This window comes from Rhineura floridana, chromosome 22 (genome assembly GCF_030035675.1).
Source record: "Rhineura floridana isolate rRhiFlo1 chromosome 22, rRhiFlo1.hap2, whole genome shotgun sequence".
Taxonomy (NCBI): Eukaryota; Metazoa; Chordata; class Lepidosauria; order Squamata; family Rhineuridae; genus Rhineura; species Rhineura floridana.
In genome coordinates this window covers 3,401,006-3,420,960 of record NC_084501.1, presented here as the reverse complement: position 1 = coordinate 3,420,960, position 19,955 = coordinate 3,401,006, and the positions used below count along the sequence as shown (strand labels likewise).

The window sequence follows — 19,955 nt, the reverse complement described above, 5'->3', positions numbered from 1 at the left end:
TGAGGAACTGAAATCAAATACACACAGATTGGCAAAAATAATACAATTCAACTACTCAAATATGACACCAAACAAGAACAGGTGAAAGAATACATTGTTAAAAGGGCCCAGAATATTGCTGAAAATATATCAATAGATGTTTGGAAAAAAATTATGGACATCAGCACATAAATTGTCCTTAAACTCAGGGATCAGAGAAAATTGTTACAAAATTATGACCAGGTGGTATATAACTCCTGTAAAAATAAATGAGCTAAATTACCCACCCACATGTTGGAAATGTCAGGAAGAGAGCGATGGTTTTTTCCACGTATGGTGGAAATGCAGACTAGAAAAGAGATATTAGAAGATTATAAAATAACTTCTAATAAAATTTTTGGGTTACGAGATTCAATTCCATCTGGTGATATTTCTCCTCAATTATTTAGAGGGTTCAATAAAGAAGGAATATATAGAAATGGTCTCTTATTTATTAACAGATGCTAGAATTCTGTATGCAGGGAAATGGAGACTGGCCATGATTTCAACGATTACAGAATGGTACAGTTAAATATGGGATTATGTAATCATTTCAAAATTATCATATTATATTAAAGGTAGAGAGCAAATTTTTGGTCAGGACCTTTTTATTTTAAAATGGAGTATATTCATTGATTACTGTACAGTATATGGTTTATCCCCAAGTGTTGAATATGGTTTTTCAGTGTTTTGAATACATTTTGATTTTCTGGTTTTTATTCTATAGTGTTCTGTTTGTTTTTAATGTATTCAATTTGTCTTTCTGGAATTATTAACAATAATATACCAATACAATCTTATTAGCTGGGAAAAAAATAAAAGCCCTAACTGTGATATATTCAGAATGTTGTGCTTTCTTGAAGCAGAGAGCGTGTAAAAAAGGGATTCCCCTATTAGAGCTGCCAGCTCTTTGACCTGGCCCTGCTCCTAAGCCTTTAACATCAGCTCATATCCCTGATGTGAAAAGCTTCAGCATGCCGTTTCAGGAGCAGGGCAGGACGGCTGGTGTCTTTTTCTGGTCAGTTGGCCACTGTCCTGACCTGCAGTGACTTGCCCAAGAGTGAATGGAAGTTGCAGTTCTTGAATCCCAGCCAGGTCAGTGATTTCACCCAAAGGAAGCTTTTGCTGGTCTCCTTGACATACCTCACACGGTCAGTCATGCGATGAGTCTCCCAGTCACCCACCCCAGCTGCAGCAGGACTCACAGGCAAAATATGAATGGCCCGCCTGCAAGTGTTCCCCAGTGACTAAGAAGGTGTGCCTTGTGTGAATGGGCCCTTTGAATCACACACACGGCACAAGCAAACACGGAACAAAAACTGGCTGCTTATTTTTCATGTAAGACTCCAGAAAACAACAGGGCCCTCCCAGAAGCCCTTGGTGAGGCTCCCGTGTCAGCCCAGCCCTTGTCCACAAATCAGCAGGGGAGATATAGGGTTTTATTTATTTATTTTATTTTATTTATATACCGCCCTAAGCCCAAGGGCTCTCTGGGCGGTGTACATAGAATAAAGCGATCAGGAATATATAAGTACAATAAAACAATAGAATCAAACCAACAAAGGTAAACAAAAATAATCAAACAGTAGCAAAATACAACAATACATATAATAATACGCATTAAAATGCCTGGGAATATAAAAAGGTTTTCACCTGGCGCTGAAAAGATAGCAGCGTCGGCGCCAGGCGCACCTCATCAGAGAGACCATTCCATAGTTCGGGAGCCACAACCGAAAAGGCCCTATTTCTAGTCACCACCCTCCGAGCTTCTCGATGGGATGGTACTCAGAGGAGGGCCTTAGATGTTGACCGCAGTGTACGGGTAGGTTCATATTGGGAGAGGCGTTCCACCAGGTATTGCGGTCCCATGCCGTGTAAGGCTTTATAGGTCAAAACCAGCACTTTGAATTTAGCCCAGAAACAAATAGGAAGCCAGTGCAGACGAGCCAGAACGGGTGTAATATGAGCGGACCTTCTTGTCCGCGTCAACAATCTGGCCGCTGCATTCTGGACTAACTGTAGTTTCCGAACTGTCTTCAAGGGCAGCCCAACGTAGAGCGCATTGCAGTAGTCCAATCTAGAAGTTACCAGAGCATGAACAACTGAGGCGAGGTCGTCACTGTCCAGATAGGGACGTAGCTGGGCTACCAATCGGAGATGGTAGAAAGCATTCCTTGCCACTGAGGCTACCTGAGCCTCAAGAGACAAGGAAGAGTCGATAAGAACTCCCAAGCTACGAACCTGTTCTTTCAAGGGGAGTGTAACCCCATCCAGAACAGGGTGAACATCCACCATCTGGGCAGAGAAGGCACTCACCAACAGCGTCTCGGTCTTGTCTGGATTAAGCTTCAGTCTGTTAGCTCCCATCCAATCCATTATCGCGGCCAGGCAACGGTTTAGTACGTTAACAGCCTCACCTGAGGAAGATGAAAAGGAGAAATAGAGTTGCGTGTCATCAGCGTACTGGTGACAACGCACTCCAAAACTCCTGATGACTGCACCCAGCGGCTTCATATAGATATTGAAAAGCATGGGGGACAGTATCGATCCCTGTGGGACTCCACAATGGAGAGTCCAGGGTATCGAGCAGTGTTCCCCAAGCACTACCTTCTGTTGACGACCCACCAAGTAGGAGCGGAGCCACTGCCAAGCATTACCCCCAACTCTCAACTCCGTGAGCCTTCCCAGAAGGATACCATGGTCGATGGTATCAAAAGCAGCTGAGAGATCAAGGAGAATCAACAGGGTCACACTCCCCCTGTCCCTCTCCCAACAAAGGTCATCATACAGGGCGACCAAGGCTGTTTCGGTACCAAACCCAGGCCTAAAACCGGATTGAAACGGATCGAGATAATCAGTGTCATCCAAGAGCCCCTGGAGCTGGTCGGCCACCACCCGCTCCAGAACCTTGCCCAAGAATGGAACATTCGCCACAGGTCTATAGTTGTTCAAGTTATCTGGGTCCAAGGAGGGTTTCTTCAGGAGTGGTCTCACTACCGCCGCTTTTAGGCAGTCAGGTTACCATATCTCCAGCACCCCAAAACCGGAAACTCGTGGGGCAGGGTATGGTGGTCTCACGGTGCTTGAGAAAAACCTTTAAGCATCAGAGGACATCTCATGACAGTATGAGATGATGATGACCAACGCTTAGGATGTCAACGGAGGGCAAGTGAGATTTCAGGAGAGACTGGATCTTGATCTCTCTCTGCTTTTTTTCTTGGGCCGTACACCTTGGGAGCATCAGCGAGCAAAAGAATGCATGCACTTGATTACACCAGAGGGCTGCTGGTCACACATCACTGAAGTTTCCTCTGGCTTGGTAGCTGCTGCCCTCTAGTGGATTTATGTCACAAAAGCAAAACCCATTAGCCTAGCGAGCGGAGGCAGGACAAAGGCCTGGGGATATAATTGACAGCATATCTGCACAAATGTAGGACTGCCAGCATGGCTGAACCAAACATATTTACTCCCTCCTCCTGGCAGCATTTTTACCCAGCCTTCCTCCCAGCTGTTTTCCCTAGTGCCGAGGAGGCGAAAGCAGGGAGTGCGAATCATAACTTCACCTGGGAGAGTGACAGAGGAATCCTATACGTGTCTACTCAGAAATAAGTCCCACTGAATTCAGTGAGAGTGCCAGGTAAGTGGGTGTTGGACTGTAGCCTCAGTGGTCTGCGGCAGGGACACCTATAGGGATGCCTACTCTCAATTAAAATGCGGTAAAGAGAGAGAGTTTCTAGGGCAGTGTCACCAACCTGGTGCCTTCCAGATGCCTTGGACTACAATTCCCATCAGCCCCTGCCAGCAAGCTGGAGGGCACCCTGTTAGACGGAATGCCAGAGAGTTTGTGGAGGACCTTTAGGTGTCTTGCCAAGACCACTGAAAAAACTCTGGCTCTTCACTAAAACCCCAGCTGTGTAGCCCAATCCCACACAGATGGTGGAGAGCGAGGCAAAGGCACAAAGGAAGGGCAATTCCTATGCATTTTCCTTGGTGTGTTACATCAGCGACATTCCTGGGTTTTGTGTGGTTGTTGAGTGAATCCAGAAAGAGAAGCTGGATCAGGAATATTTATGGAAGAGGCAGCGAGACGGTCCAGAGGGCAGAATGTCTGGCCTCTGGAGGACAGGAGGGAATTCAGCCAGAGTGCCACGCTTGGTGGAGAGTGTCAGCCACTTGCCATGTTAGAGCCCTCAGAGGACAACTTCCTGGGGGCAGCACAAATGTGGAACACACCTGGGGAGAGAGTGGGGAAGCCAGTGAGAATGGCGAAATGGAGGTCGGTTGGCAGGACATAGGGCCAATGACCCCAGACCAGACCCACTGACTGAAGAGGCTGTGGGGTGCTTTGGATCTTCCCAGGGTGTGATCTCAAGCAGGAGTGTAGAACCTTTTTGGCCCAGGGCTTTATCTCCCCCCGCCACCCCAATGGGCCAACGTGGACAGATCAGACATCTGATGTCATAATGATGTCAGATGATTCTCCCCTGTCAGAGTGCAGTGCTTCCCAGTCAGCTGGTTGCTGGGCACTTGGAAAGCACAAGGCGAGGGGTCAAGCCTCACTCTTATCTGCCCCACACCTTACAACATATTTTATTTTATTTTATTTATATCCCGCCCTTCCTCCCAAAGGGGCCCAGAGCAACAAACAACAAGTAATAAAACAATAAAAACAGCTTTAAAATGTCTTAAAAAGCAATTCCAACACAGACGCAAACTGGGATAAGGTCTCCCCTTAAAAGGCTTGTTGAAAGAGGAAGGTCTTCTGTAGGTGCCAAAAGGATAACAGAGACAGCACTTGTCTAATATTTAAGGGGAGGGGATTCCACAGGGTAGGTGCCAAAACACTAAAGGTCCGCTTCCTAGGTTGTGTGGAACGGGGCCCCTGATGAGATGGTGTCTGCTGGAGGCTCTCACCTGCAGAGCGCAGTGATCGACTGGGTACATAAGGGGTAAGACAATCTTTCAGATGGGATTACATCAATTGTAGGGTGGGTGAGCGTTGCTTGGCCAAATGTAACCCACAGGCTGGAAGCTCCCCATTCCCAATCTAAAGGCACAAGAACCACTACCTTGCTGGAACGAGGCAGGTCTGGGTCTAGTCAGCACCTGGATGTGCTACCAGCTGGGAACCAAAAGTATGCTATTTGGGGTACCATGATGGAAGCACGGTGGGATATATATGGCTCGAGACCTCAATACCTGACTGACATCCTCTCTACACAGGAATATGCCCAGACTTTATAAATTTCATCTGACAGCCAGGGCCAGATTAAGCTGAGGAGGGCCCCTAGGCTGATTGGTGTTTGGGGGGCCCTTCTCCTCTTAGGCACGCATGCGTGCCATCAACCAAGATGGAGGCAGAGGCTTCAGCCCCTTAGGGAAACCTCGGCCGCCATCTTGATTGATGGCAAACCGCAAAAAACAGCGGAGAAAAAGGTAAGTGAAGCAGGGGGATGGCGGGCGGTTCGGAAGCTCTTGTCCCGCGATCCGCAGCTCCTGTCCTGCTTCCGTGGATCGTGGAAGGAGAGGGGAGGACCCTCTGCAGCTCCAGTGACCCATGGGCCCCCAAGAGCTCCAGGCCTAGATTTTAGGGGCGGGCCCGAGTAGTCATGGGGCGGGCCCTAGTGATGTCATTAAGCATGATACATTAAGCATCAATCACAGTTGCTTGGAGCATACAATTAAAAAAAATATCTGACTGGAAATTAAGATGGAAATCTTAGCTAAAAGATGGAGCCTGGGTAGCGAACATTTAATCTAGCCTACTTGCTTTTGGCAAGAAGGGTTTAAGTGCCTTCAGTCCAGGCCAGTCACCAGAAGGTCACTGTAGGAAAAAAGGAATCTAGTGTTGTGGAGATGTTAGATGGGAGCTTTGGGGAGTAAAGATGGATGCTCCTGAAGGCTGCAATTCTAAACACACTTACTAAGGGATTAAGCCCCATAGAACTCAACATGACAGACTTCTAGTAGATATAGTTTGGATTGTGCTGTTGGTAAACCTTGACTAGGGTTCTTCTGCAAATACATCCATCTCCAAGCAGGGTTGGCAACCCCCTGCCTGGAATGGCCTGCCCTTATCTTTTAACGTGGCTGCTCCAAACTTCTTTACAGATTTGACCCTTCACTTCAGAAAGAGGTCTGAGAAATGAGCAAGAGTAAGAAGTATCTTTTAAAATTGTTCTTTTCAATTCACTCTTGAATGCACATCATACCTAGGGCAGATCCACACCATACATTTAAAGCACATTCAACACCCATTTGAAGCACATGAATCCCACCACAGAATCATGGGAACTGCAGTTTGTTAAGAGCGGTGAGAACTGTAACTGTGAGGGGGAAACGAGTCAAACGACACTTCCCAGGATTCTTTAGGGGACGTCGTGCGCTTTGAGTTGGATGTGCTTTAAACGTATTGTGTGAATCCACTTAATAAATTTTGCCTGCATGTAAATTGTTTTAATTAATTTTTCAAAATGGAAATGAGCTATCAACTGTACTGGGTGACCATGGGCTACTCACCATCTCTCAGCCTATCTGCCCCTCAGGATGAAAACAATGGAGAACCATGACCACCCCAAGGCATACTTAAAATGTAAAGGAAGTATTGTACATCCATAGTGTGAAATCGGATACTTATTGGGACACAGTATGACAAAATATTTATATAAGCATGACTATCAAATATGTTCATTATTTACGCAACCTGTAAAGATATTTATAGTGCAATCCTATGTTTGTTTACTCAGAAGCAAGTCCCAATGAATTCAATGGGGCTTACTCAACCAGGGAAAACTGTACCCTCAAGTGATAAGGAACTTGTTCTTTTAACAAGCCTTTTAAGTTGAGACCTTATCCCAGTCTGTGTCTGTGTTGGAATTGTTTTTTAATATGTTTTTAAACCTTTTCTTTTTTAAAAAAAAGTTTTTAAAGCTTTTAAAAATGTTTTTAAAGATGTTTTGTTTTAATATATTTTAAAGTCTGTTTTTCTGATTTTTAAAGTGTTTTTAGTGCTTTTGTTTGCCGCCCTGAGCTCCTACTGGGAGGAAGGGCGGGATATAAATCAAATAATAAATAAATAAACTTCATTCACTCAACCCGAAATTCAGAATCATGCCACTTCAAGCTGTTTTGCAAGTGTTTATATTTGTTTTATGGTTATTGGTTTTTAAAGTGATTTATTTCTTATTGTGAGCTGCCTTGGTTTCCAATCACCAACCCTACCTCACAGGGTTGTTGGAAAGGACACACACAGAGAGAGGTGTAAAAATACACCCCATATAATCCTAACCATGTCTACTCAAAAGAAAGTCCTAATGGAGTATTGGATTAAATACTTTCATATTTCATAGCCCAGGGTCTGACTCTTGCACAGAAGAGAAAAAAAAAACTTTAAGCCATATTACTTACGCAAACTGCAAAATCTCAAAGCCACAATTGAAATTAAGTTTAGGCATGCCTGGATCAAGAAGTCACAACCCTGGCTTCATTTATTGGCTACAATCCTGAAAGGGTGGGGTTATAGCCAGAGCTTGAACAAGTTACTTTTTTAAACTACAACTCCCATCAGCCCCAGCCAGCATGGCCACTGGATTGGGCTGATGGCAGTTGTAGTTAGAGCTAGGAGCTGTTCTAAACATCTGTAAAACAGATTTAACAGTCGCGCGGGGGGGCGGTTGACGTTTTGGTGTAAATCTCGGGAACCAGACCACCTAGAAACTTATTTTTTTAAAAAAAATTGAAGCTGAGAGTCCGGAGATTAAGGGGCACTAGCCAGAGAACCGCAGGGCCCCCAAAAAACCAGAGACTCCACCCCAAAACCGGAGACCTGGTAACCCTATCCGGGGCCCTAGGCTTCAGCCTACTAAGCCTAATGGATAATCCGGCCCTGCTGAGAGCCTTCTCCATGTGCTCCCTCTACGAGGTTCAGAAGTTGGCAACAAGGGGCCTTTTTGATTGTATCTCCCGCCCTGCCGTGGAACACTCTCCTGAGTGAGGCCTGCCTGGTGCTGATACATTTTCAGCACCAGATTAAGACTTTCTTCTCACTTGGATATCTGATGGGATTTGAAAATTGTTTTAAACTTGACAGTAATTTGCCTAGTTGCTGCCCTGTGCTAGCTGACCAGCAAATAAAATAAAACATAAATAAATAATGTAAGAAAAAATATTAAATGCTTTGGATAAAATGTAAATGTACTCCCTTCAAGACAATTTCATGAGGCCTTCAGGTTTTCATGAGGCTGAGAGGTAGTGACTGGCCCAAGGACACCCAGTGAGATTCATGCCTGTGTGGGGATTCGAGCCATGGTCTCCCAGGTCGTAGTCCAACACCTTAACCACTATGCCACACTGGCTCTCCAAATGCTTTGAGAAACGGCCATAATTCTTACCTGCTGATATGGTAAGGATGACTCCGATCCAGCCCAGAATGTAGGACCAAGAGAATCTCCATTCGGCATAGCGCTTTCCACATAAATTCACCGTCACTCCTGTAAACACCGAGACACCCAGCAAGGCAAAGAGTCCTAGGGGGGAGATAGGAAGGGAGCGCAGAGTGAGGGGTCATTCCTCACATCCTGATGGTTCCAAATTCCTGGACTGTCCTCAGCAAGGACTTTTGGCCCACTCTGCAGAGAGTGGGATTCTGGCAAGTATCAAAGCAGAGACGCCACAAGAACCCTTCTTGGTCTGCCTCTAGAGCTCTTGCTGACGGCCTTAGAGGGCCCATAGCTCAGAGGTGCAGCACATGCGTTGCACACACAAAGGTCTCGGGTTCATATCCAGATAAAAGGGCTCAGGTATCAGGCGATGATGACAACTCTTGGCTGAGACCCTTGACCACCCTTCTTAAACCTGGCGAGCTCCAGATGTTTTTGACTGCAACTCATATAAGCCCCCAGGCAACTTGTTTATTCAGCATTCATCCTGATTTACTTGCACAAAGCTTACCCAGAGAGGTTAGACTATGGAGCATTTCTTCTGATTTGTTCACAAGGTGGCCATACGACAATAAGCATGTGTCCTGCATTTATTTTGATTTGCTTGTGCGATGTTTAGACATCTCCCCATTAATCCCTTGTTCATCCCACACTTTTTAGTGCATTTCTCTGTAAGAACATAAGAACATAAGAAGAGCCTGCTGGATCAGGCCAGTGGCCCATCTAGTCCAGCATCCTGTTCTCACAGTGGCCAACCAGGTGCCTGGGGGAAGCCCACAAGCAGGACCCGAGTGCAAGAACACTCTCCCCTCCTGAGGCTTCCGGCAACTGGTTTTCAGAAGCATGCTGCCTCTGACTAGGGTGGCACGGCACAGCCATCATGTAACTTTCCTAACTGCAAAAAGTCTGGGGTTTTTTAATGGGGATTTAATGTGCAAGGGGAACAGAGCACATCATCCATCTTAATCACGCAAACCTAACGTTCCAGAATGTGCTTGAATCCCTCCCACAAAAATACTGGCAGCTGGAGTGGGGAAGGGGGAGAAATTAATTTCCCTTTGCATTTAAAGCCAAATTTATCAAATTTGCACTTTCTGAAACAACATGAGAACTGAAACACAGCCTTCCTTCAAATTTTGCACTTATCTGAATTTTGCAATGCAGTTCACCAGCCAAACAATGTTTACAAAAATGCACGTTAGCGGGAAAGTGTGCTTTTAAATGACTATATGAGTGAAAACAATATGCATTATAAAATGCATTATATCAGTATAAATTGCTTGCAAAAATGTGGACATTAGTCAAAACTGGACACAAAAATGTGTTTATTAGGAGAAATTTGCACTAAAATGCTGAAAAGTTTCCATGAGGATTAAAAAAAAGGGCATATTGCAGCAGAAATGTGGAGAACAAAATACAAAATTCGGAAATGAGAAACTGAAAGGACCAAAACGGTCAGATCCTTCCAACCCTGATCTGTGGCTATCCTTAACCCTTGAGTATCACTCCTCATTCCCATCTGTGAGCTCTTCTCCACCCGCAACCTGCTGCGCCTACCTGCGATCATGAATGTGATTCCTGCAGAGCGTGTGCGCGTGGAGTGTGTGCCACTGGAGTAGACAGTGAGCCCCAGGATGATCCCAGGGAAGGAGGAGAGGATGAGGACGAGTATGAAGGCCCAGGTGGCACCCCAGAGGGCTGGGGGGGGAGCAAGACGGAGTGAAAGGGGCACTCCCTAGAAGTGGGGTGGGGACACTTGCACGGAGGGTCGTCAACTGCCCTGCCTCCAGATTTGTGGTGGAAGTTCAGGGCTTTCGCATTCTCCTCCTCTTTGGGGTGGGGGGAGGGATGTGACTCAGTGGCAGAGCATCCAGGTTCAATCCCCACATCTCTAGGTAGGCCTGTAGAGCCTCTGCCAGTCAGTGCAGACAATACTGAGCTAGATGGGCCGATGGATTGACAGCTTCCTATGTTCAAGGACAGAGAGGCTGTTTTGAGCTTGGCTTGAGAACTTTGGCTATAAGCTCTGCCCTTGGGCCTGAGCTACAAAATATGGCACCCTCTTCCCCAGACCCAACAGGCACCACTAAGGCTCCAACCCCTGGCCCGACCTATATGAGGGAGGCACCTCCCTTGCCAGGTTCTTGCCCTCACCCAGCAGGTGCCATCTTCTGCCCTTCCCAGGTGTCATCCTTACCATCCTAGCCTCCACCCACTGGTCTGCCAGGCACCACTTCTCTGTTCCCCAGGCTCCTCCTACCTCTATATTTCTGGGCCGCCTGAACCTGGCAACCCTCTCTGGAGGCTTCGGAATGCTCCAAAGAGGTTTGAACTCCGAGCTGATGATAATGAGTTTTTACAGGAAGGCTTTCCCTCCAATATTTATTAAATTGCTTCTTATTGGTTCATTTTTAAAATGGTAAGCCGTTGTGGATCTTTTGAGGCTGGCAGATTGCAATTTTTAAATAAATTCCCTTTGATATTTTATTAGTCTGCAGATTATTAGCTTGTCTCTGGTTTTTGTTTTTTTGGCAAAAAAAAATTGATTAGGGACCTGGGACCTGTTTTGCAGATGATCACATTCTATTTCAGGGACAGCCACCCTGTTGTTCTCCAGTCACTTTGGTCTGCAGACCATAAACACAGATATGCATTACAGGATTATCAAGACAGCATCAGCAGAGAAGGAGAAAACACAATATGCATATGCACAAATTGTGCCATTCAAAATAAGTGTATATCAAAAAAGTTCTAAATAAAATAAAATAAAAATACAGACAATATTGACGCAGAACTCATCTTCCCTTTAACAGTTGTAGCCTAGTTTTGATGGCTACTGCAGAGCTGCAATTCCCAGCACCCTTGACAAACTACATTTCCCAGGATTCTTTAGGGGAAGCCATGACTGTTAAAGAGGTGTAAGAGTGTGTTAAATGTATGGCGTGGATGTGACCTATACTCAGATAAGTGCAAATTTCAGAGGATTGCTGTGTTTGTTTTAGAAAGTGTGGATTTGATAGATTTGGTTTTATATGTGAACTAAATCGAATTTCTCCCCCATCATGCCTAGTAGCACATTCTGAGCTCCCCATCCCACTTTTGAAATAACAGGATGCACACAGTCAGCACACCTAGTCAGGGGTGGGGATGATCCCTTATTTCTTCTTTGCCAGAGCAGAAAAAGCACCCAAAGAATCTACCCTATGGCAGGATTTGGAGAGGTGCAGAAAGACTCCACAAACATCACCAGGAGCCCATGATAGTTACATCAGCTGGCAATCACAAAATAATGGCTGCACAGCTAGAATCACTTTTCCCCCACTGTTTTGGAATTTCCCAGGAGCCTTGAGGGCAGGGGTGTAGTCATCTAGGGACTGGGGGGGTCTTAGATCCCTTATTTTTGGGGGGAGCAAGGTCCCAGCAGGGCCCCTATGTCTCCAGCATCCTGTGAGGCAGCCATCATGGAGGAGTGTGTTAGCCACTGAGAAGAGGCTTCTAACATGCTTCTTTGTCCTTTCCTAATGACTGGAGCCAATCAGAGTCAGCCACTGAGAAGACTCTTCTCAGTAGCTAATGCACTTCTTTTTCATGCTGATTGGCTCTTAGTCTGTTGTTGTGGGAGAAGAATTAACAAGGATCTAATTCTCAACCCAGCAGCAAAAAAAAAAAAAAAAAAAAGATGAGGGGTGTGTGGCTGTAACTATCATGAAGGGACCCTGCACTTCAGAATTTGCCGTTATACTAGTGCTTGAGGGAACATATGAAGAAATCTTCTGCAAACTACATGCATAGGCACATAGCTGTCAACTGACCTGGGTAGGTCAGGGATCAGATTCACAAGTGGTCTTTTTATTTTTTATTTTATTTTTTTATTATTTATTAATTATTTATTATTATTTTATTAAGTGGTCAGTTTGTCCACCACTGGGATGGGATGCATGGAAGTCAGCGGGATGGTTCAGGACTTGTGCATTTTCATTGGGTGCCCTTTTGGGACAGCCCAATTCACACGGAATCAAATCTTGAATGCACAACCACTGGAACACCTGGACAAGTGCCCAAAGGGCATCCAATTACTCACTTCCTTCTCACACCCAGATCCATTTTCAGCACATCATGAGGACTGCACATTTTCTCACTACAGCTGAGCGTTGGTAGGGAGAACAGGGCCCGGGGCTAAGATTGAAGTGATGCCTGCTTCAAATCAAGCCGTGTGTTTCAGCTTACCTTCAGCGCTCAATATTCCGACTGACTGTTATCCAAGAAATACATAAATAAATAAACCCAGCTAACCAGTCTAAAAGTTCTTTGTTATGTCGCTATTAACTCTCTTTTCTCTTTCTCCCTCGATGGAAACAAATGAAGAGCAAAACATGGTGAAAAGAAGCGACTTTTATAGAGTCGCTTCCTGTGGTGCTTTGTCTGATGGATGACAAGGCTTACAATAGCGTGGAACCATCTCGCATCTTCTGGTTGCCAAGGGCCACCCCTCCTCTCGCCGACTTTTCCTGATGCAGGACGTGTAGAAGGCCAGGTGTCAGAGGGCGGGCGGAGGAGAGCCCTTTCTCTTGTGATGGGAATAAGCAAAACAGGCATTTCCTGTCATGCCTACTTCCTCCCCCTTTCTATGACCCACAGGGATCAGTGGCTGTATTGTTTTGAACAGATTTCCCAAATGTGAGCTGCACTCGTTTGGTTCACCCAGTGCCCAGAATTAAAATTGGAAGCGGTATTGCACTCTTACACTTGAAATGTAGAGTGTGTATGAGCAACCCATTTTCTGACTGGAAAGAGAATCCTGCAGACAATGCCATTGCTTGGCAGGTCATTCTGCCAGGTCACTGCACCAAGTCTGAGCCAGGGATCCACCTCCAGAGGTGGCTGATGAGAAGAAGATGGCCAGAGCGGTGAATCATGCAGAGACATGGCAGGCAAGCAGCCTCCTCTGTGGATGAACTTCTCATGGTGTGTTAAAGGTAACGTTCTGTCCTCAGCACACCGTTATGAGGATTTCCGGTTTTGCATTTTGTCTGTTTTTGCTCTTAATTATGGGGAAATAAATAAGGAGGAGAAGGGTGCACTTAGCAGGGAACAGACAAAAGCACAAAGTTTGAGGGGACCGGCCGCTCCCCTCTGTACAATAGAAAGAGGTGCGCAAAGGTACAAGAAAGAGGGAGGGAGGGAAAGGGGCAAATGGCAGGAAGAAAAGCAAGTGCCGGATTTCCGCACTAGGTGCTAGTGAGCCATTTCTCTGTGGCACATTTACTTTCAATCAGTGCACATTACAGCATGCTGTGGACATTCTCCCACATTCATCTGAACAGCAAGATGCAGGAAACAGTGTGCCCTGGACTGGTGCAATGCCAGTGGGCACAGTGGCACTCCAGGGAAGAAAGGCGATGTAGCCAGCTTATTGTGCAGTTGCAATGCGCTTCAGAGTTGCAGGCGCAAGGGAACAAGTAACAGAGGACGGCTCTTGCCTTCAACCTTTTCTTGCAAGGTTCCTAAAGTTGCTTGTCTGGCCGTTAGACACAGGCCTGCTGGACTAGGCATCCTTGCCTTAGCCTGATCCAGAGGGCTGCTCTCATATTGTTTAAGCATGATAGCTAAAAACTGAACCTCGATGTTCAGAGGCAGTCTACCACTGCATACCAGTTGTGGAGGGACAAAGAGTGGGGAGTGCTGCTGCTGCCTTCATGCCCTGCCTGTGGACCTTCCATTGAGACACCTGGCTGGGCACCACTGTTACAACAGGATGCTGGCCTAGACGGATCCTTAGGAGATTTTTTGGTTAATGTTCTTATATAATGAGCTATGTAAAAGTAAAGATAAATGAACTATTGTACTCAAAATTTATTCAGGCCATGCAAAATTAAAACAGGAGACAAAGTACAAATGGACCCAGAGATTTGCATTCGGCTTCTTTGGTTGCAATGTTACAACTGCTACCAGACAGCTACGTGACTGCTACGTGACAGCATGCAATGGAGTCAGCCCCCAGCCCAAAGGAGCCTTTAGCAAGGAGCTCTTGGTGGGAGCTATTACACACACACACATCATCAACAACAACAGGCAAAGTCCTGCTTCCAATCACTCAGTGCTTTTAGTTCCCCATGTTCTCTTTTTAGTCTTCCAAGTTGCGGAATGCATTCTGCATTTCCTCATTAAGCTGTGCATAGTAAGCTTTGATATTTGCCTCTCCATCCTTTACAGGATCCTAGGTAAGGAAAGAAATGAAGATTTATGAGTGAGTGTGAGTGACAGGCTTGAGACACATTATTTAAAAAATAGTAACTACAAAGGAAGGCTGTGGAAAAAAGAAGCACAAAGATGTAAGAGAAACAAACGCAAAAAGACTGCGATGAACTAGTTACACAAAAGGTAGAAAGCCCCACAGGCCAGCTCTACCAGCTACTTCTTCGCCTTTTGAGACCCACCAGCTATGGCTCACTATGCAGACGATGCACTTGCCCTCTCCTCCAGCCTCACCTTGAACTTCATGGAGCTCAGCTTGTATATGATTTCTCCCAGGTTCTCGCGTATGATTGCCCATGTGATCTTCTGCTCAGACTGTGATGTGGACTCCACTGCGTGGCGGGCCAGCTCATAGAAGACAATCATGTTTTGGAGCATTCCCACCGTCTTGTAGAAAGGGCAGAACCTGGCATCGGGCAACATGTGAGAGGGAGGACATTAGAAGAGTGAACGCATCTGGGTGCAATGACTGTCAAACACCTTGAATTGTGCTTGGGGCTGTTTGTGGAAGGCCCCTGCCTCCCTTCCTTCCTCTGTCGCCAGCACACGGTTATGTCTGCCAAGTGAGAGAAATCACATTTCCCTTAGTCTTGTTTTGCGACAAAAAATGGAAAAGCTCTTTGTTGATCAAGAGGAACTCATGAGTAGACATTATAGGTGGATCTTGGCCAGGGGGAAAGGGTGTTCAACAGGGCTGGGGAACTTTTGGCCCTCCAGATGTTGTTGGATAACAACTCCAATCATCCCTGTCCGTTGGACATGCTGGATGAGTCTGGTGGGAGTTGGACTCCAACAACATCCGGAGGGCTAAAAGTTCCCCAGCCCTGCTGAATAATATGGTACTATGTTAAAGTATTGAGCAGAATCTGCACTTTAATTCTATTTCCGGCTGAGCATGGGAAAGCAACACCTCAGCAGAGCTAAAGCAGGAGGGTGCAAAGGGCTGCACGGCAGAGAGGCCCAAACATTGAGCCAGCTGGCGTAGAATTACCTGTCGTAGGCGGAGTAGCCGTTCTGCTGCAAGAAGTCATCCTTGATGAGCTTGGCCACCTCAAGGGTGATCTTGTCAGTTTCAGCAAGAGATGCCTGGACAAAAAAAAAAAGGGGGGGGACAGCAGCAGGACAAGAGTGGGGTGAGGAGAAGAGGAGCATCAGGGACCAGGTGCATTCATTGCTCCCACCTGTTCTCTTTCAAACAAAATGCCCATCACTTAAAGAGCCTCTGAGGTGCAAACCTGCCTGGAAACTACACCTTTTGCTCCGGACTTTCCCCCCATAATGCCAAACTTTCCCCCGTATTTTCCCTAATGGAGGATGGGACAATAGCAGGGCACTCTGCGCATGGTCAGGCCTGAGCCCCGCTATGACTGGAAACAGGTTCCAGAACTAAGTACTCTGAGCGTTTGGATCACTTCACATATGTTGTCTCAGGAATCCGTACAACAACCCCATGCGAGAGGACATAATAGGCCTAGTGCCTTGCCTATGGGCAACAGCTGAGTTCCTAACATTGCTGCGGTCTTGTGGTTCACAGCTCAAGTCTAATACGCTGACTGTCCAGGTTAGGAGCACAGACTTATTGTCATCTCACAGCATCACCACCACACCCTCAACACCTACCAGCCCCATACAAAACCCTAAGGTGCACCTAGGCCAGGAATCTTGCAAGCTCATTTCAGGGACCTACACACCACTCACTCTTGACTGCCCCAGAATTCATCTTTGCATATCTCCTATAGATATGCACTTCCTGTGAAAAGGGCTTTGTACAGCGCTATGGCTGCTGCTGGCTCCCCACTCCTTTGATAGCGTGATGAATGGGTCAAGATGATCAGTCAATGTTTCATCAATGTTCAATTTTCATAGTTAATTGGGGGGGGACAGCTAAGGAAGTCTAGGCCTCTGGCATCCCTTAAGGTTCACCCTGAGCTACCTGCTCTTGTCCCATACCCAAGTTGGGCCTCTGGAAAGATGTTGCCTTTTTGAGGCAGTATTTCACCAGATGTCTTCCCAGATGCTTCTGGTGTTCAGTGAAAATTATACCAGTCACATGTTGAACACCGAAGACATCTGAGAGGAAGGTCTTTCATGCCTCAGAATGTTTTGCTATAATCTAAAGAAATTTTAGATTATAAAGAGAGGGTTGCGGCTGCGTCAGGGCAAAACTCAACTAGCTAGATCCGTAATAGGGCTCATCTACATGGTGGTTTACTGTATGCTTAGTACTACTCACACCTCCTTTTAACTCTCATGGTTCACATGATGTTACCGGCAAACAGAAGCTATCACACAGTTTTCCCCCTGTAAATCCATACTAACCCAATCCACTGATAATATGAAAAGGGGAGCAAAAACCATTTCCACTGCACTGTGCTCCTCCTTGCAGACACTTTGCTCCAATGCTTTTGGGTGTGTGTGTCAATAGTTCGCCTCTCCACAGCCACTCCCTCCTCCTTGCTTTGTTCATTTCGTTTCCTGTGGGCTGACAATCAACTTCCAGTTGCTCTCCTCCATTCTCCTGGCCTTTTTTATGTTGCTCCGAACAGTGCCTTGTTTTTCTTTTCCCCCTAACTTGTGTGCAAAAGCACAATACTGCTCAAAGAAAGATTTGTATTTCAGCTGTACTGTACTAGTGAAAATACAAATAATCGCACTTCTGGGTTGTTGTTTTAAATGGAACCTAGTGCAAGTGGTAGAACAAACTGAGCATGCTTGGTTGCCAAGCAACCAGAGAGAGTGGAAATGTTAAATTAGAGGGCGTGATCATTAAGAAACTGCATGATTGATCCTTCCCCTCAGTGTGAATAGAAAACACTGGCATTGAGCCCTTACTGTGGACAGTATAAATAGAAAATGGAGGTAAAAACAGCATCTTTAGTACGAAGTAATGCTCCTATGTGGATAAGCCCATAATCTTAAAAAATAAAATCTCAAGCTAGGTTGAGATGTTTTCTGAGAGCTTTTTTCTCCCAAAACTTGAGACCATCACTTGCCCAGCCTGGTGTGGTGTCTGGGGGGTATTTTATTCTCTGTGACTGCCTAGTGCCCAGGCTTTGGAATAACAATAGATTTTTAAATACTGCTTGCATTTGTGTCTTTCTGACTTTTGAAATTAACTACAAACCTATCTCTCTGAAAGTTAGTAGGTGTGGTCCTTTCAAGGCATAGTCCTACAAGAATGCCATGCCAAATGGATGGGAAAGGCCAAAGTTACAGGCAGTGCAACACCACAGGTCTGAAGAATCTGGAATTATGAACATTTGTGATGACACGAATGTTATTCTGCTGCATCAACAATGAGACAAATGAAGATTTTTGGGAATCAAAACAAATCAATGAACAGTTGGACTTTTTCCCCTCTTTGCACACAGCAAGCATCCTTTTTGCCTCCTCACCTTTCCAACCAGCTGGACAATCTCCGCCAGATCTTCCTCTTCTTGCAGGATCTCCTTGGCCTTTGTGCGCAGGGAGACAAACTCCGGGTAGTGCCTCTCATAGTGTTCATCCAACGCCCGCATGTACTTACTGTAGCTGATCAGCCAGTTCACTGATGGGAAGTGCTTCCGCTGAGCTAGTTTTTTGTCCAGGCCCCAGAAGACCTGGAATTGGAACCAGAAGAGAGTTGAGAAATTGGAGAACCATGCCAGGTAGCCGTGAGAAGCTGTCAACACCATAGGAGACACTCACCTGCACAATGCCCAATGTTGCTGAGGTTACCGGGTCAGAGAAGTCGCCGCCAGGAGGGGAAACCCTAGGAGTCATATGGAAAGATAAGATGAGTCTCCCAACAAGGGCACAACTTACTGCTAGACGCAGGCAGACTGTGGCCAAGCACAAAATAAACAGGTGCCTATCTACTTAAAAATACAGGTACCTTGCAACTCTGAAAAGCATACATGTGTAAAACTAGGCCTGAGTTCACAGAGAAGTCTTTTAAAGAAGTGCTTTAAGTTGGATTCCTGCATTGAGCCAGGGGCTTAGACTCGATGGCCTTATGGGCCCCTTCCAACTCCACGATTCTATGAACCAATAAAATTGGATACTGAACCTGGGATCTTCTAAATGCAAACCACTGAGCTGTGGGCCCTTTCCAACAGAACATGAAACTGTCTTATACACGCTTGGCCCACCAAGCCCAGGATTGTTCATTCTGACTGGTGGCCATTCAGATAGAAGGGTCTTCGCCAGCCCTTCTACTTTAGAGCCTTGACATTGAAGATGCCCAAGGACTGAACCTGGGACCTTTTGAAGGCAAAGACACTGAATTCTGTGGCTGAGCAAAAACCTTAAATAAAAGGAGCTGTCTACTCTGATTAACAATGACTCTTCAAAGTCTCAGGCTGAGATCTTTACCCATCCAGGTAGCTGGGATCCCGTTAGTTGGAACTTGGGACCTTCTGTATACAAATCACATACAGCACTTTAATACTGAGCTATGGCCATTTCACAATATAAGGAGCTACTTTACACTGCTTTCACACTAAGCATATACTGTGGAACAGCCTGGCTTTGGTTAATCACCTTTTACAGGGCATCTGTATGATGTCATAAACAAAAATCCTGTTTGCATGTTTTCCCTTATTCAATTTCCATTTTTTCTTCCCCTGAGCTCAGACAAACAGTGCAATTTCCCCAGCTGTACTTGGCCTATCACATAGCTGTTCAGTTGGTTTTGGGGCCAATATGGCCTATATAGATTGCTTTAGCAATTTGATTCTCTATGGTCTATCTCTTCTCTTTAGGAATCAACTCTATCGCTTTAACTCTTCCCTTTCTAAACAGCATTGACTGTACATCCATTTCTTTCTTCTCCACCAACCCCAAGTTGTATCAGGGAGGGGGAATCATGATCAGGAGTGCAGCAAGAGTGGAGGGAGTATTTAACACCTCCCCTAAGCAAAAATAAAGAATGTCCTTTCCCCATAATTAGGATGGGGGAAAGGGGAACTGCCCAGATACAGAATTTTAGGTGTAAGCAGGGTTGCCATCCATCTGTGGACTACAGGTCCTGCTTGCGGGCTTCCCCCAGGCACGTGGTTGGCCACTGTGAGAACAGGATGCTGGACTAGATGGGCCACTGGCCTGATCCAGCAGGCTCTTCTTATGTTCTTAACCGCAATGGCTGGGTGCTAGGGTGCTCACATCTGGAAGCACTCTCTGCCTGTCAAAACAGCAGCCCATTTCATCCCACACTGTCCACTCTGACTGGCAGTAATTCTCCCAGTTCCGCTGCTCAAGACCCTT

At 45.9% G+C, this 19,955-nt stretch overlaps 1 protein-coding gene across 1 annotated transcript in view; it reads right to left on the bottom strand.

The window, feature by feature from the left end:
- Positions 1-14,320: 14,320 nt before the first annotated feature.
- Positions 14,321-19,955, bottom strand: part of LOC133374625 (V-type proton ATPase catalytic subunit A-like) — a 28,486-nt gene continuing 22,851 nt past the window's right edge. The window contains exons 11-15 of the mRNA XM_061605732.1: positions 18,399-18,462; positions 18,107-18,310; positions 15,703-15,797; positions 14,946-15,117; positions 14,321-14,673 (exon numbers count right to left, since the gene is read on the bottom strand). Of these exons, the coding sequence (XP_061461716.1) occupies positions 14,581-14,673; positions 14,946-15,117; positions 15,703-15,797; positions 18,107-18,310; positions 18,399-18,462 (628 nt within the window). The 3' untranslated portion in view covers positions 14,321-14,580. The remainder of the gene's footprint in view (positions 14,674-14,945; positions 15,118-15,702; positions 15,798-18,106; positions 18,311-18,398; positions 18,463-19,955) is intronic.